The 18,066-nt window shown below is 41.0% G+C and overlaps 1 protein-coding gene across 1 annotated transcript in view; it reads left to right on the forward strand.

The window, feature by feature from the left end:
• CLSPN (claspin) overlaps nt 1-18,066 on the forward strand; it is an 89,741-nt gene that overhangs the window by 19,857 nt on the left and 51,818 nt on the right. The window contains exons 6-14 of the mRNA XM_077481723.1: nt 2,342-2,414; nt 2,493-2,601; nt 2,741-3,273; nt 6,086-6,274; nt 6,355-6,572; nt 8,467-8,612; nt 14,028-14,083; nt 14,237-14,433; nt 16,143-16,306. Of these exons, the coding sequence (XP_077337849.1) occupies nt 2,342-2,414; nt 2,493-2,601; nt 2,741-3,273; nt 6,086-6,274; nt 6,355-6,572; nt 8,467-8,612; nt 14,028-14,083; nt 14,237-14,433; nt 16,143-16,306 (1,685 nt within the window). The remainder of the gene's footprint in view (nt 1-2,341; nt 2,415-2,492; nt 2,602-2,740; nt 3,274-6,085; nt 6,275-6,354; nt 6,573-8,466; nt 8,613-14,027; nt 14,084-14,236; nt 14,434-16,142; nt 16,307-18,066) is intronic.

Consider the following 18,066-nt stretch of genomic DNA (forward strand, 5'->3'; position numbering starts at 1 on the left):
GTAGACACCCCAAGGAAATTGCTGATGGGTATGTTGAGCCCATTGAATATTTATTTTTTTTGTCCTAAGGGATTGAATAATGACAAAAAAAAAAAAAAAAATTTTTTTTACAAAAAGTTGTCACTAAATGATATATTGCTCACACATGCCATGGTTATATGTGAAATGACACCCCAAAATACATTCTGCTGCTTCTCCCGAGTACGGGGATACCACATGTGTGGGACTTTTTGGGAGTCTAGTCGCGCACGGCACCCCGAAAACCAATCACCACCTTCAGGATTTCTAAGGGTGCAAATTTTTGATTTAACTCCTCACTACCTATCACAGTTTCGAAGGCCATAAAATGCCAAAATAGCACAAAACCCCCCCAAATGACCCCATTTTGGAAAGTAGACACCCCAAGCTATTTACTGAGAGGCACGTTGAGTCCATGGAATATTTTATATTTTGCCAAAAGTTGCGGGAATATTACAAACTTTTTTTTTTTTGCACAAAGTTGTCACTAAATGATATATTGCTCACACATGCTATGGGCAGAAGTCAAATTACACCCCAAAATAAATTCTGCTGCTTCTCCCGAGTACGGGGATACCACATGTGGGGGACTTTTTGGGAGCCTAGTTAACTAGCTACCTAGCGACACTAGCGACACTGATGCAGCGTTCAGAAAAATTATCGCTTAGTGACACTGGCAAAAGGGGGTGAAAGGGTTAACTAGCGGAAATCAGGGGGTTAAAACCATTATTGGGTAGTATATCGGGGTACCTAGCGCTATAAAAACCTGGCGGTGAACCTAAAAAAATAACTAGCTACCTAGCGACTGTAGCGACACTAATGCAGCGATCAGAAAAACGATCGCTTAGTGACACTGGCAAAAGGGGGTGAAAGGGTTAACTAGCGGCAATCAGGGGGTTAAAAACATTATTGGGTAGTATATCGGGGTACCTAGCGATATAAAAACCTGGCGGTGAACCTAAAAAAATAACTAGCTACCTAGCGACACATGCAGCGATCAGAAAAATGATCGCTTAGTGACACTGGCAAAAGGGGGTGAAAGGGTTAACTAGCGGCAATCAGGGGGTTAAAAACATTATTGGGTAGTATATCGGGGTACCTAGCGCTATAAAAACCTGGCGGTGAACCTAAAAAAATAACTAGCTACCTAGCGACTGTAGCGACACTAATGCAGCGATCAGAAAAACGATCGCTTAGTGACACTGGCAAAAGGGGGTGAAAGGGTTAACTAGCGGCAATCAGGGGGTTAAAAACATTATTGGGTAGTATATCGGGGTACCTAGCGATATAAAAACCTGGCGGTGAACCTAAAAAAATAACTAGCTACCTAGCGACACATGCAGCGATCAGAAAAATGATCGCTTAGTGACACTGGCAAAAGGGGGTGAAAGGGTTAACTCTAGGGGCAATCAGGGGGTTAAATCTTTATTGGGGGGTGATAGGGGGCTACCCTGGACCTAACACTAACTGTCCTGACAGTTTTTACTGTCACAACTGACACTGAATGCATTGATCAGTAAAGAAATGATCAATGCAATCAGTGACACTGTGACTGGGGGGGGAGGGGGGGCGGGGGGGGGGATCGGGGGGCGATCGGGGGGGGGATCGGGGGGGGTTTGTGTGCCTGTGTGTACCTACATGTCAGTGTAGTGTTCGTGCAGACTTACTTTTACTCTTCTCCTCGTAGTCCGGTCAAAAAGACCGCCCCGAGGAGAATGACATCACTTCCTCCTTCCTGTGTAAACAATACACAGGGGAGGAAGCTTCTCATTGGCCAGGAGCGATCCAGAGGGGGTGGCCGAAAACGAACGGCCATCCCCTCATCACGGATCGCTGCTGGACCGAATCGGACCGCCGTATCCAGCGGGAGGGGGTCCGATGGGACCCCCCACCCGCTGGAAGGCAATCACGTAGATGTACGTGATTCTGCCTGCCTGTGCCATTGTGCTGACGTACAATGGCAATACGGCGGTCCTGAAGTGGTTAATAAAACCTTTTGATAACATTTGAAAATCTGTTGTGTGCTGTCAAATATGTACACTGTTTTTTAGTCCCTATCACACCACTGAACTTGCCGAGATTTGAACAGTTTATGGCTGGCCTACATTCGTTTTCTATACCTGCCATTTGACCCTAGCTGAGCATACACCTGTGATTACATATGCAGTGATTTATTTATATTGTTTTGGAGTGATTCAATACTTGTTATGGTTTGGTGACTAAAGTCAGCAGTGTATGGAGATCAGCAAGATTTATTTGTAGTTCAGAACGGTTTGGGTATCTTTTTCTTAAGTATTTGAAAGTAGTGTGTTTGATATTGTAGGAGAGAAAAGCTGCACGTGCGAGCAAAGAAGCCATAAAGCAAATACACAGTGAAACACAGAGACTCTTGAGAGGTGAGCCATGGAATAAAATGTTATAACACACTCGGCTAGTGAATGTAAGCTTTATGTATTAACTTTAAATTCTTTCAGAGTCAGCTGTGTCTCTGCCATACCATTTACCGGAACCTAAAACTATCCATGACTTTTTCAAGCGTCGTTCAAGACCACTTTGCCAAGGGAATGCCATGCAACTTATTAAGTAAGTCCTAATACTGCAGACAGAGAAGTGGGCTGATCATATGTTTACATTTTTCTTTTTGAGATTTATAGATTTAATTTTTTTTTAAAACTTGGGTTAACTTTTTTTTTTTTTTTTTTTTTTTTTTTATGTTAAATAGGTCCTCAAAGTATCAGCCTTGTAACACAGATGACAAGGTTGATTCAAATCCTTCTGAGCCTGTTGAAAATAGTTTTCCAATAGCGCAAATTACACCACAACCAGAAGTTCCCCTCAAGGACCCTCAAGTGTCAGAAGAATCTGCTTTAGACAACCTAGTAGCTGAGCCTGACATAAATACAGAATTGCATGTTACAGAAAACAAAGCAAATGATATCTCTAATTTTGATAAAACACCAGAGCATGTGTGTATGGGTGATTCAAGCCAGTCAATTTCCAATGCAGAAAACAAGGAGCCTGTTGAAAAAGTAACAAATGATGATCTACAGAATGTTCTTACACTAGAAGTTAAGAATTTTACACAAAGTAAAGTTACAGAAAACGTTTGCACAAATGAGCCACCAGCTCAGGTTAAACACAAATTATCAAAAGCAGAAAGACTACGTGCTCTTGGTATTGATCTATCTGTTAAACCTCTCCTCAGGCCAGATGATGGAACATTTGTGAATTTAGAAGAGCCTAAGCCAAATAAAGGTATTTGTCAACGCGTGAAATCATTTTCTTGCTTTATTTTCAAATAATACTCGATGTAGGCTTTAAGATGAGTTAACAGCCACCATCTGCTTCATTTAGTGCTTGGTAGTGTTATTATGTAATTTCATATAGCTTTCTTTACTGTGTTATTTTAGCTTTCTTTACTGGGTTAGTTATTAAAGTCAAACTATGTACTCCAATAAAAATATGTGCTGCAGGGCTTAAAGGATAAGTTCACCTTTTGAAACATGTTACATGCTGAGTTGAGATGAGTCCCCACTCCCTGTGACGGCAGGCGGGAGATCTTTTCACAGCGCGTTTTATCCGAATTTAAAAAGGGCGTCACAGCGCAGGGCTCTGTTCACACGACCTTTCCATTTTAGTCACAAAGTTCTGTGAATGAACTACAAGTACCGTTGGCCATTGCCGCCAACAGCTTGTAGTGCTCAATGAATTGAGGGTGCTGGTGAGCGCCATCATAGTCCATTGATTCATCCTGCCATTCAGTGACTTCCCATATCTGAGATAGGGCAGACAGTGTACTGATGGTCTGCAGGATCCAGACCCTGCTGATCACTGATACAATTGCCTTATAGGCTACAAAGGCGAAAAAAAACAAAAAAAGGCAATTTTTTTTTATTATTTTTCATGTAAAAAGATCTGCATGTATTTTGAAAAAGGTGGGTTTAGCCTTTAATTATAACTACATCTGCACTTGGTTTTCTCCCCCTGAAAGTCCCATAAATAACTTGATTTTTGCCAATAAAGTCCACTTAATGCAGCTTCTTGTGATGGTGTGGCAACAATGCTGCACTGTCTCTCTCATGTAGGCTGTGCCGTCATGGACTGCAATGGGATGAGAAGATGTTGCAGAGAGATATGGTTATTGGCATTGTTACTGCAGATTCACAAGCCTGTAGCCTGTCAGTCTGCAACTCACCACACCTAGTCTTCCTCTGCTATCTGCATTGACAGCACTGGCTCTGTAGTTAAAACCCTCACACTATGATCTACAGTGTATGGGAGGGGAGCTTATGAGATTCGAATGATTTGACTTTGGGTGGATGGAAGGTTATTGTAACTGGATTTGCTACTTGTTTTAGGAGGAGCCTTTTTTTGTTTTTGTTTTACTTTTAACAGTGTGGCAGTAGCTCTGCACTTGTTTACTGTTAAAGACTGAAAATTTGGACAGAACTATCTCCATCCCTTCCAATAGTCTTAAGCCTCATACACACGATAGGACTTTGTACGAACTTTCCCTTGGATTTTTGTACAAAGGGCGTCGGCCCTGAACTTGTATTGCATACACACAGCAGGACTTTTTCAGCCAACTTTCACCAAATTATGTGGTTTTTCTGCTCTTTACCGCCACCTTTGGTCAACTTCTGTATTGTTGTCTGATCTTTTGCATTGGTTCTGAGCATGCCTGTTTGTACTTTGTACAAAAGTCCTACGGTTTTCTGTACACACGATCAGACTTTGCTCCATCTGACTTTTGTTGCCAGAAAGTTTGTCCGTTCGCACAGCCAACAAAAGTCAGATGAAAACCAGAAAAGTTTGTCCGATGGCGCGTACACACGGTCGGATGTTGCTCCAAAACAGCTAATTTGCATGTTTGTTGTCAAAAAGTCTGATCGTGTGTATGGGCCTTTACAGGTCACTGGTTTGTGGAATGAGGGGATTGGGGGTAGTGTGCAATCTGGAATCCTGATATGATTTAAATTCTCATCACGCCAGTATTTGAGCAATGGTAAACCCTTGGTGTACCAGATTCATACTTGTTACCTGCTGGATGAAGGTGGAATTTTTTAATTATATGCAATAGGCCTTGCTTGCTAAAGAAAATCACAATCCTCTTTCTGTTTCAATATGTTTATTGAGAATTTTTTGAATAAACAGTAATAAACAAGAGATTACAATCTACTCCTTGTGAGCCCTCGCAGGGGCCACTAATCATGAATATAAACCCAAAGGGCTAACCATCACAGTATATTTCTAGTAAACTCAAGATAAGGAAGGGAGATGAGCAAGAGATGAAATCTAGACTGGTTCAGTACCAAACAACTTGTTCCTTTGTTATTTCCTGCGGGTAAGCCCTGTTCCTACTACCCCCGTCCATGGGTGGCAGCAGTTTTTATTAGCAATGGGAGAGATTACTAAGAGTGAAGAGAGATAGAGGAACAGAAGAAAGAAGGGTAAAGAGAAAAAAGGGGGAGGAAAGGAAGGGGTGAAACGCCAGCTCGGACGCCCCGCCAGGGGAATTTAGACCAAGCCCAGGCATGCCGCTTGGAGCGTGGGGAACTCGTAAGAGATCCACGGCTCCCAGATCTTTAGAAATTTAGCATGAGAATCATGGACAATACTGGACATACGTTCCTGAAGTAACATAGCAGTCATGCGTGTCTTAACCCCTTGAAAATCTACCCGTTGTGACTTCCAGGCTTGGGCAATGGCCCGCTTGGCCGCTATAAACAGGTAACCAGCTTCTGTTGAGGGCCGCGCAGGCCAGGAACCGGGCAATGTAGGAGAGCTAGCCTAGTGTCCCTTCGGATCGTTAGATGAAAGAGTGTCTGCAGTAAGCCAAAATCCCTAGACCAGAACCCCACCAACCTTGGGCAAGCCCACCACAATCCTCTTTTTCTGCTTATGCATATTTCTTCTTATGTAATCACTTTCTTATGTGATCACTATTTTCTATTTAATAAGCTAAGAAAATTGCATCCCAGAAAGGCATAAACAGAAGTGAGTTGTGGCTTAGGTAGGGTTACAGGAGTTTAAAATTACTTGAATGTTTTTTTATGATTTCTGCCAGAACTTGAAGCGCTGAAGGAGAGATTCCTCAAGCATAGCATGCACAAGGTAAAAGCAGCAGCTGAAAAAAAGGTTAACCTTCATATCGTTCGCAAAGAGAAAACAGCGGATGGTAAAGAAGAACTGAAAACCGATGTTGTTCCAGTCACTATAGAAGCGGAAAACTTGGAGGAAAAAATTGTTAAGCCAGGTAATTTAAAGGAATGATAATATTTGTGGTGTCCAAAATTGGAGCTGTCAATTTATGTGGTGTTTACTGTCAATGTTAAGGTGAAAAGCTGCAAGTCCTAAAAGCAAAATTACAGGAGGCCATGAAGCTGCGTCGGGATGAAGAACGTCAAAAGCGCCAGGCCCTGTTTAAGCTTGACAATGAAGATTTGGATGGAGAGGAGGAAGAGGAAGAAGAAATGACAGATGAGTCAGAAGAAGAGGAATACGAGGAGGATGGAAATGAAGAAATGGAACATGAAAAGGAGGGCAATGTTGAGGTAATATTGAAATGAAAGCAGAGTTCCATCAACACCTTTAAACATTCTAAGTCAGCAGCTACACATACTGTAGCTGCTGACTTTTAACATTAGGGCACTTACCTGTCCTGTAGTTCAGCGATGTAGGCACTGCAGCCAGTGTTTATATTGGCTGCTGCCACCGCCATTGCGGATAAGGGAACCCGGCAATGTAGCCTTTCCGCTGGGTCCCTACTGTGCATGCTTGCTGCACTCTCACTGGCCCGGCAGAAGAGGTAAGGGCAGCTGAGCTGCTAATGTAATTCACAGCAACCCAGTCTGCCGGAAGTGGGGACAGGGTACTTGTAAAAACCAGGCCCCCCCCCTAAAGGTGCCAAATGTGGCACCGGAGGGGGGGAGGAATCAGATAAGCGGAAATTCCACTTTTGGGTGGGACTCCAATTTTAAGAATTTTATCTTAATTTTTGTTGTGTACAGTTCACCCATGTTCTTTGTTTTATCCGCCTCCCTATTGCTGTATTGTGCGTGTATGTATCTAAGAAAAATTGACCTCTTCTTCTTCTTTTTTTTTTTTTTTTTTTTTAACATCGCTCCAGAAATGTAATTGCATATAATATGTTATGTATTTTTTTTCCCCATTTGTATCCTAATGGGGTTTCAAGCTCCTTATGTGATAACATTGTTGAGTGTCTGGTTCTCTTTAGGACCTGATATCTACATATTGGGTACTTGGTCTTCTCCTGTGCTGATCAGAGCCAAAGGGCACTGACAGTCCTGAACCCAGATGCACTCAGTGGTGAGCATTTCGAGGTTCATTTTTAAAGGGTACATTGAGGGATGGATGGCCACATCTTTGATATGTAGAGGTGATTGGGGACCTGTAGTTCTCGGAGAAGCTCAACCAGTTCCCACCTGGCCTATAGCAAAATGACGGCCGGGTAGTGGTTCAGTTAACCTGATTGGGCATCATATGATGTCTAGCAGGATAAGCCGCGATCGCAGAGCAGCAATTGGTGTGTCACTCTGACCCACCGCATCTTCGATCGTGGTAAAGAGCCTCTGACGGAGACTCTTACTATGTGATCAGCTGTGACTGATCAGTGTGAACCAGGAACTGCCGGTAATCGGCTTTCCTAAGTTCGCGCTGACAGGGAAAGCCAATTGACGGCTATCCTGTCGGGGGGGGGGTTCTGGTAATGTGCCATGATAATCGGCACAATGATTATTAGTGCAGCCCCCATCAGAGGTGCCAATCACAATGCCAATCAATGCCCATCAGCTACCAGCCAGTGCCTCCCCAAACAGTTAAACAGTGCCCTTCACAAATGCCCATCAGTGGCGCATATCAGTCGAACCTATCGGTGCCCATTAATTCTAAATATTGGTGCCTACTCATCAGTGCCAATTAGTGCAGCCTTGTTAGTGAAGGAGAAAACTATTTCATCGAAAGAAAAAAAAAAAAACAATTTTTGCTAAAAAAAAACCCCAGTGGTGATCAAATACCACCAAAAGAAAGATGTAGTTTGGGTACAGTGTTGTATGACCACGCAATTTTCCTTTAAAGTGTGACAGCGCTGAAAGCTGAAAATTTTGGGGGGTGAGGGGGAGGTAGTGCCCTGTATTAAAGTGTTGAAAGAGGTTGTAAACCTCAGAGAAAAAAGGAAAACCTGCACGCTGATTCTTCAGTGCACCAAAGGCAGTGGCGTATATAGTGTGTGTGTGTGTGTGTGTGTGTGTATATGTATGTATGTGTGTGTGTGTGTGTGTATATATATATATATATATATATATATATATATATATATATATATATATATATATATACACGCACGCACGCGTACATCTTCCTTCATCTTTGCATTTAGCTATATATAGATTTAGCATTTATATATGTTATTTATTTTTTTCTTTATAGACACTGGAGGATCTCCTCGGTGATGGTGGAATTGAGGAAGATGAGGCTAAAGATGGATTACAGAACAGTAGCATACGAGACAGAAGTATCCCTGTGGCTACAGAGTCCACCTTGATGTTGTTCAAAGACAATTCAACAAAGATTGAGTAAGAAATGCCTTAAGATGCACAAGCTGTTTTTTGTGTTTTGTAGTAGTTTGCATTATTTGACATTCTGTTGAGTGCCACTGTATGTTTTTGTAATTGGGTAGAATAATAATTGACCATTTTTGGATGGAGACTTGCCATACAATATTTGTGTTTAATTTGTCAAGCTGGCTTTTTAGCAGAAGATTCATGATATTGGCTGCCTACGACTGGATATTGCGTCCCAATATACCTTTCTCTTTAAAGAAAATTTTAACACTGGAACAGTTCACTGTTGGCTTCCCAACCAAGTAAACAAAAGTGTAATTTGTAAAAAAAAAAAATGGTTTTGCTCTCTAGAACATTATTCATGTAGTCAACTTTGCTTTGTTTCTGATTAAATTTGAGAAAGTGCTTTCTTGAATTGGTTTTAGTTTTTATAGATTGCATACAAGTAGTACTACAGAGAGTATAATAAGTATGTGACGTCTGTCATTTGTGCCTCTGGACTCTCTTCTTGGCATTTGTGGTCTGCCTTTACTCCACAAATGATTGGCAGAAAAGCCTTGTTTATTATCCCTTCTCATGTCACTGTCCAGCATGTAGCAAGTCTTGAAGTCTAATTTTTTGCATGGAAGATTTCTCTTGAATCTTGATCTCTCCCAAAAGTAATATCTGCATATAAATAAGTCAAAACATGCAATACATCTGTCTTTTACCATGCATCTATTACCTAGAAGTCCCTTCTGACCTAGACCTGGCGTGTGTTTTGTTAAGACTACAAAGTTGTTCCATTAGGGTTTAGTTATGGCGAGTGTCACTTTTTGTGCTGTTCCAACTTCAGTGAGATCCTTCAGTGCCTCCCAGGTATTTTCAAAAAAACAAACAAAAATTCCCAGCTCAATTGCCTGCCTGCAAAAAATCCAATTGACCTTAACAGTTCATGTTTAAAAAGGAAGGTTTTTTTATTTTTTTCCTCACATATGCAAACATGTGTAAGCTGCAGTGGCCATATCATGGCACCCCAGTGTACTGCAGTCATAACGCTATAATTTTGAGTCTCCAAATTTGGAGAACATATACTGTACAGTATAATGGATGGAGTAAGGATAGGTATGCCTGGAAGAGAGCCCACTCGTCAAAGGTATAGGGATTCACTGCACACCCAGCAAAAGCACAATGGCGGCGAAGGTATCCAGTGTGTCCCCTCACCATTTCACCAACAGTGCAAATAAATGGAAACCACCCCAACCTATAACTGGCTTTTGCAGCAAGGAGCACATGAAAGGGTGACATGTCAAAAAGCAAACAATTTTCAGCCCACTTGGTAGCTTGCAACAAACCAAATTTACCCTATCTAGCAGTTCACGTAAAAAAAAAAAAAAAAAAAGTTTTATTTCCGCACATTTGAAAATATATGTAAGCTGCAGTGGCCAAATCACAGCACCCCAGTATTATCTGCAGTCTTAACTCTATAACTTTGAGTCTGACAAATTGGGGCACACATATACAGTGTAGAGGTCGACCGATATGGGTTTTTCTCTGGCCGATGCCGATATTTAGAAATCATGGCGGCCGATAGCCGATATATGATGCCGATTTTTTTTTTTTTTGGGCCGATATGTTAGGCCGATTTTATTTTATTTATTTATTTTTTTTCCTTTTTTATTTATTATTATTATTATTTTTTTTTTTTTTTAATCCCCCTTGATCTAACACACCTTTCCCATTGGGGCGTTTTTCAGGCGCTTTTGGGCTAAAAATAGCGCCTGTAAAGTGCCTGCAAAATGGCTCCCCTGCAGTCAGTGTGAAAGACAGAGTGCTTTCACACTGAGGCGATGCGCTGGCAGGATCTTAAAAAAAAGTCCTCCAAGCAGCACGTTTGGAGTGGTGTATACCGCTCCTCCACCACTCCTGCCCATTGATATGAATGGGCACCACTGCCGAAGCGCCTGCAATGCGATTTGGCAGCAGTGCTTCATGGGTGCATTTAACCTCTTCCTTGGCCGCTAGCTGGGTTATATGTGCCCCACTAGCAGCCAAATAGCACCGCTAAAATGATGGTAAAGAGCCGCTAAAACTTGCGTTTTTTACCATCAACGCTCCAGTGTGAAAGCGGCCTTCATAAGTGATACAGAAAATGTCTTACATTTAAACATTTATTAAACAAAAAAAACCTCCAATCAGTTTACTTGTATGTATGATTTAGATAAAAAAAAAAAAAAACCTATGTATTAAATAAAAACAGGTAGTCAAAACTTTTGGACGAAAAAAAAAATGGGCTAACTTTACTGTTTTTATTTTATTTTTAAATAGTGTATTTTTTTCCCCAAAAAAATGCATTTGAAAGACCTCTGTGCAAATACCGTGTGACATAAAATATTGCAACAACCGCTATTTTATTCCCTAGGATCTCTGCTAAAAAAAATATATATCATTTTTGGGGGGGTCTAAGTTGTTTTCTGGCAGAAAATACAGGATTTTTACTTGTAAGCAACAAGTGTCAGAAAAGATTTAGTCTTTAAATGGTTAAACTGGGAACTTCTACACACAGAGATGACTTCATTCATTCAGTGTAAACATTGTATCATTTAGTTCTTTTCTTGGCAGTCTGCCCAGAGAGGAGGAAAGTGTTGCTATGACGACTCAGGCAACTCACACTGACTTCTATACAGAAGTCATTTCAAAGTCTGCTGTAGTTCTAAATCGGCTTTTTATCAGCACAATCGGCCAATGCCGATTATTTAAAAAACGGCAAATATCGGCCGATATATCGGTCGACCTCTAATACAGTGCCTTGCGAAAGTATTCGGCCCCCTTGAACTTTTCAACCTTTTGCCACATTTTAGGCTTCAAACATAAAGATATAAAATTTTTATTTTTTGTGAAGAATCACCAACAAGTGGGACACAATTGTGAAGTGGAACGAAATCTATTGGATTTTTGAAGTGGGGCGTGCAATATGATTCGGCCCCCTTGCGTTAATTCTTTGTAGAGCCACCTTTTTCTGTGATTACAGCTGCAAGTCGCTTGGGGTATGTCTCTATCAGTTTTGCACATCGAGAGACTGAAATTCTTGCCCATTCTTCCTTGCAAAACAGCTCGAGCTCAGTGAGGTTGGATGGAGAGCGTTTGTGAACAGCAGTTTTCAGCTCTTTCCACAGATTCTCGATTGGATTCAGGTCTGGACTTTGACTTGGCCATTCTAACACCTGGATATGTTTATTTGTGAACCATTCCTTTGTAGATTTTGCTGTATGTTTGGGATCATTGTCTTGTTGGAAGATAAATCTCCGTCCCAGTTTCAGGTCTTTTGCAGACTCCAACAGGTTTTCATCCAGAATGGTCCTGTATTTGGCTGCATCCATCTTCCCCTCAATTTTAACCATCTTCCCTGTCCCTGCTGAAGAAAAGCAGGCCCAAACCATGATGCTGCCACCACCATGTTTGACAGTGGGGATGGTGTGTTGAGGGTGATGAGCTGTGTTGCTTTTACGCCAAACATATCATTTTGCATTTTGGGCAAAAAGTTTGATTTTGGTTTCATCTGACCAGAGCACCTTCTTCCACATGTTTGGTGTGTCTCCCAGGTGGCTTGTGGCAAACTTTAGACGAGACTTTTTTATGGATATCTTTGAGAAATGGCTTTCTTCTTGCCACTCTTCCATAAAGGCCAGATTTGTGCAGTGTACGACTGATTGTTGTCCTATGGACAGACTCTCCCACCTCAGCTGTAGTTCTCTGCAGTTCATCCAGAGTGATCATGGGCCTCTTGGCTGCATCTCTGATCAGTCTTCTCCTTGTCTGAGCTGAAAGTTTAGAGGGACGGCCAGGTCTTGGTAGATTTGCAGTGGTCTGATACTCCTTCCATTTCAAAATGATCGCAGTATTACTGACCTGCCTGGTGTGTTCCTTGGTCTTCATGATGCTCTCTGCGCTTTCAACAGAACCCTGAGACTATCACAGAGCAGGTGCATTTATACAGAGACTTGATTACACACAGGTGGATTCTATTTATCACCATCAGTCATTTAGGACAACATTGGATCATTCAGAGATCCTCGCTGAACTTCTGGAGTGAGTTTGCTGCACTGAAAGTAAAGGGGCCGAATAATTTTGCACGCACCACTTTTCAGTTTTTTATTTGCTAAAAAAGTTTAAATTATCCAATATATTTCATTCCACTTCACAATTGTGTCCCACTTGTTGGTGATTCTTCACAAAAAATAAAAATCTTATATCTGTATGTTTGAAGCCTGAAATGTGGCAAAAGGTTGAAAAGTTCAAGGGGGCCGAATACATTCGCAAGGCACTGTAGCAGTTGGATAGATGAAGGGCTGGTATGCCTGGAGAGAGCCCACTCCTCAAACGTATAGGGATGCACTTGACACCCAGCAAAAAACACAATGGTATTGAAGGTATCCAGTGCATCCCCTCACCAACTCCCAGGTATTCCCTACTCTAATTTTTTTTGTTTGGAGTACATCAACATTTTTATGGAATTTCTACATCTTTTTTCTATCTCCTGGGAATGATCTTTCTGTAGTGCACTGTTAGAAACTGCACTGATTATTAATAATTATTAATAATATTATTATAATACACGATTTATATAGTGCCAACAGTTTTACGCAGCACTTTACAATGTATAGGGGGGGGGGGGGGGGGTGGGGCAACACAATTGCACTACAGTTCAATACAAAAGGTACGGGAGGGCCCTGCTCATAGAGCTTGCATTCCAAAGGGAGGGGGTGGTACAAAAGGTGATGGCTGCAGAGAATGGAGAGGATGGGAGAGGCTCTGGAGAAGTCTTGAAGGCGACCATGGGAGAAGGTAACAAGGGATCTAGAGAGCAGGAGGTCCTGGGAGGAGCGGAGGGGATGATTTGACCAATATCTGTTGGTGATGTAGATGGGGCGATGTGAATGGCCTTGTATGTTATGTTTAGCATTTAGAATTTTACACAGTGGGGTAGGGGGAGCCAGTGAAGGGATTGGCAGAAAGGAGCTGCAGTCATGGATCGGTTAGTGAGGTGTTAGTCTAGCAGCAGAATTCATAATAGACTGAAGGGGGGATAGTCTGCTTAAGGGTATACCATTAAGGAGAGCATTGCAGTAGCCAAGAAATATTTAAGGAGTGAATACGTTGCTTTGTGGTGTCATTAGTCAGGAAGGGTCAAATTCTGGAGATGTTGCAGAGGTTAAGGCGGCAGGATTTAGTCAGTGATTATCCACTGATGCAAATGATGATCTATATTTTGAAGATGCCTATTTATGCAGTACTCTTTAACGACCGATTTCTTTATAAAAGGCTATGTACTAAATTTGCATTTTAATCGGTTTCATCGTATTGGGCTATTCTTGTTAGTGTAAATCAAGCCCTCTTTGAATATTTAAACATTAATTTTAATGCAGAATTATTTTCTATTTATCACAGTGACTCCATTCCTGATAAGATTGATCACAGTGGATGCAAGGAAAATTGCAAGCTAGGTAAATATCTTGGACATTATAGATATTTGAGTAACTGAAGATTTGTAATGACAAACGCACAAGATGCATCTTTTATCCTCCCCCCCCCCCCCCCCCCTTTTTTTTCTTTTTTTTTCTTGTTACTTCAAGTTTTTATTTAATAATTCCTTACAGGAGATGAAGAGGATTTCCTTCTGCCTTTGACGAAGGACAACAGTCACAATAGCAGCTTTGAGCTGATTGGTTCTATGCTTCCTTCTTATCAGCCATTTAGCAAGACTGGAAGAGGATCCCTGCAGCCTAGTATCAGGGACTTCCGTTCTCCTTCTCCAGTCAACTTCAAAGCAAATTTTCTCAGCTCTGCATCAAAGGTAAAATGCTTATAATTGTAATCTTTTTCATGTTGCAGTTTTATAAAAAAAAAAATTGATGAAAGGTTCACTTACAGGGAATAAATAAATGCACATATTTTTTGCAGAAAATTAGTATTTTTTTCCCCCCCCCAAAGAGCCTGCAAAGCATTGCACCTGCAATCAGTGGATTGTGGGTGCAATTTTAGACTCCTGAAGACACTTTCTCCAGTTTTCTTGCTTGTACCTCCGTACAGGCCTTTTGTTAGAGCGCTGGAGCATATCAATGAAATACGAGGCCGCTCAACGGTGCCCTAACAGTTCATTGAGATTTACAAGCCACCTGGCACAGTGGCAGATGGAACTAGTTCTAAATGACATGGCTGTGTGGGTGGAGCCCCACACAGTTGCGTTGATATTGAAATGTGCAAACTGCTGTCACGGGGTAGGGATATGTGCTGGAGCATGTTAGATCGTATATACAGATATAACATGCTCCAAACTGTGGACTTCTAACGGACAGGACAGTAAATTTTTATTTTGCCTAGAATGGTATACTAAATAAAGTAGATTACTGGTCCCTTTTCTTATTTTGCCAAGCCTGTGCAGGAAGCTACATAAACTGCTTCTGAACTTTCTGGAATAAATGTTCACTTGTGGATTTTTACAAAACTTCTATATGACCTTGGATACAGAATCCATGATTAGAAAGGGAAATCTGTCTGAAATGATCAAGGTGGCTGTTGCTGATATTGGGAATTTGAAAATGAGAACAGATGCCTGAAATGTATCTAACGTATGTGGGCAGCACAGTGGTGTAGTAGTCGGCACTCTCACCTAGCAGTAAGAAAGGTGGAATCCCAACCACGACACTACCTGCCTGGAGTTTGCATGTCCTCCCTGTGCCTTCGTGGGTTTTCTCCGGGTACTCCGGTTTCCTCGCACACTCCAAAGACATGCAGGTAGGTTAATTGGCTTCTATCCAAAATTGGCCTAGTATATGAATGGGGACCTTGGATTATGGGCTCCTTGAGGGAAGGGACTGATGTAAGTGTGCAATGTACAGGTATAGGGGCAATTGTAGACACTCACTCAGGTTGAACTGCATGGACTGGTGTCTTTATTCAATCTTTTTTTTTTTTTTTTTTTTGAAAAAAATGTTTATTTAGATTTTCACTATAAACACGTACATGTCAAATACAGAAGACAAAGGATAAAAATTCAAACATGGATATAGCTTAATCTTTTTTAACTATGTAACGCAAACTGTAATTTGAGTATGAGTATTAGCTAGTCTACATGAAATGTCCTCCCTCAGCCTTACATTGCATTCAAGAAAACGTTTACCTTTTGTTAAAATCATAATAAATGCACATGACTTTGCAGGTAAAGAAATTGATGCTTTTTTTTACACTGTAAAGTGGATCATGGATGCAATGTCAGGCTCCTGCAGACACTGCTGACAGCTCTTTACCCATAACTTCCTTATGAGCAGACAGTTACTGAGCTGCAGGCACTGTTGGTGAACGAGTATGTTTGGGCATTAAAAAATATAAAAATACATTTTGTAACCAATTCTATTGAGCTTGATTTAAAATTCAACAGATTTTATACTTTTATACTTTTTTTTTATTTTTTTTATGCATTTTGAGACATTTTATTTTTCTATTGTGCTTACCTCTAGATAGATATACAGTATGCCATAAAATTTAATTTTACTTGTCTTCTAGAGTTCTGGTAAGATATCTGAGCCATCTCTACCTGTGGAAGACTCTCAGGATCTGTATAATGCTTCACCTGAGCCTAAAGCATCTTACCTCGGTGCTGGTGGAGATTCACAGTTTCAATTCTCTCTGGAGGATGACACACAAAGTCAGCTGCTGGATGCTGATGGGTAAGAGGGTTATCTTACAGATTGTTCTGATGACCGTAGCCTAATGTGGGTAAATACTGACTCCACTGCTTGGCGGCAGCAGATTAAGTTAATTTGGGTGCAGGTTTCTTATGGCTTGAAAAGATTTATTAGTTGGTGTAGAACACAGAAGCAAAAGTACCCCCCGGTACATTGAGACTTTATGGGCAGATATACAGTATTAGAACAAATATTCTCTAAAAAAAATATAAAGTTTATTAATATACAGCTAGAGATAAAAACATTGGTGTATGCATCACCATAGAGTTAAATATGATAGAACGTAGTTCAAATATGACCCAAAAAGGATTATGTAATGTTGTGCAAAATTATCTTTTCGTTATCTCCAACGCATTTTGGGAGCAAATGTGAACCACTTCTTCAGGGTCATTTGTAAGATAAGATCACAGATTTTGAGCACTCTGTACCAGAACATAACATTTGTTAAGAACCATGAGACAGATGGAATATATACATATATATCACAGATATTAATGATAAAAGAATTGGCAAACCATCTGATCGGCCCACAGCAGTCTTAGCGCAGCTAAAAACAGTCAAATATATCTGCACCAGGGTTTGTTGGAGAGTGCAAAATCAGGCTCACTAATAGATAGAAACCAATCGGCTTCTAACCTCAGCTTGTTCAATTAAGCTTTGGCAATAAAACTTGGACCCTGATTGGCTTCTATGTAGAAGTGAGCTTAATTGTGCACTCCAGCTTTAGTAACTAAACCCCACTGTATGATTAGGATTAACTCCAATTCTGATATCACAAATTTGTGAAGCTTCCATTTAGGAAATGCCTAAATGGTGAGGGATAGAACTGTATAAAGCCTCAATAGAGTGTCTCAGGGGAGAGATGGATCCCTTCCAAATTTTGTAACAGATGGATAGTGTCCCTGATATATGAAAAAAGAGTAGTGACATAAGGTGTATGCCTATGAACTTAGATTTTTACTGATACAGCCTTTACCTGCAACAATGGGTCTGACTGGTGGGGTTTTCAGATCTTTGGAAAGACTGTAAAAAGTTGGAACTATGGGATGTTTAGTATGGATAAATTCCCAGGTGTCCCCGTCGATGATGCCCTGGGAATAGGCATCGATTAGGGTATGGAAGTTGACACTGAACTTGTCAATAGTACATTTTGGGAATGGGTTTATATCGGGCATTATTTTGAAGAATTATTTTACATGTTGATTTGTATTGGCCACTAGACATAATCATTTATACAGTGGTACCTTGGATTACGAGCATAGTTAGTTCGTTCCAGAAGAATGCTTGTAATCCAAAGCACTCGTATATTAAAGTAAGTTTCCCTATGGGAGTCAATGGAAACCCATAATTTGTTCCACAGTGACTATTGTATGCAGTACCGCATGTGGCCAGAGGTGGTGCCCCAGAGATGCTCGGAGACGCTTACTGGCGCCCCCGCACCTCTGGCCAAATGCGTTACTGTATGCCCCAGAGGCTTGAATCCTGCTAGTTTTTCGAAGACCACGCTCGGAAACCGAGTCAGGATTTAAAAAAAAATAATGGCTCATATTGCGAAACACTCTTAAACCGCAGTATTTGCTATCCAAGGTATTACTGTATTTCCTCTTAATCGGAAGGTTTTATGTCCTGTTCTGAAGAAGTTCCAGAGAGGAACGAAACATGTAAAAAAATGACAGATCCCCTGATACACAGCATGCTGTTTCATCTGGTTTCTGCTCCAACTTCCTCATTGGGGCTGACGT

This window comes from Lithobates pipiens, unplaced genomic scaffold, assembly GCF_037356315.1.
Source record: "Lithobates pipiens isolate NorthernLeopardFrog02 unplaced genomic scaffold, aLitPip1_a1.2 Scaffold_16, whole genome shotgun sequence".
Taxonomy (NCBI): Eukaryota; Metazoa; Chordata; class Amphibia; order Anura; family Ranidae; genus Lithobates; species Lithobates pipiens.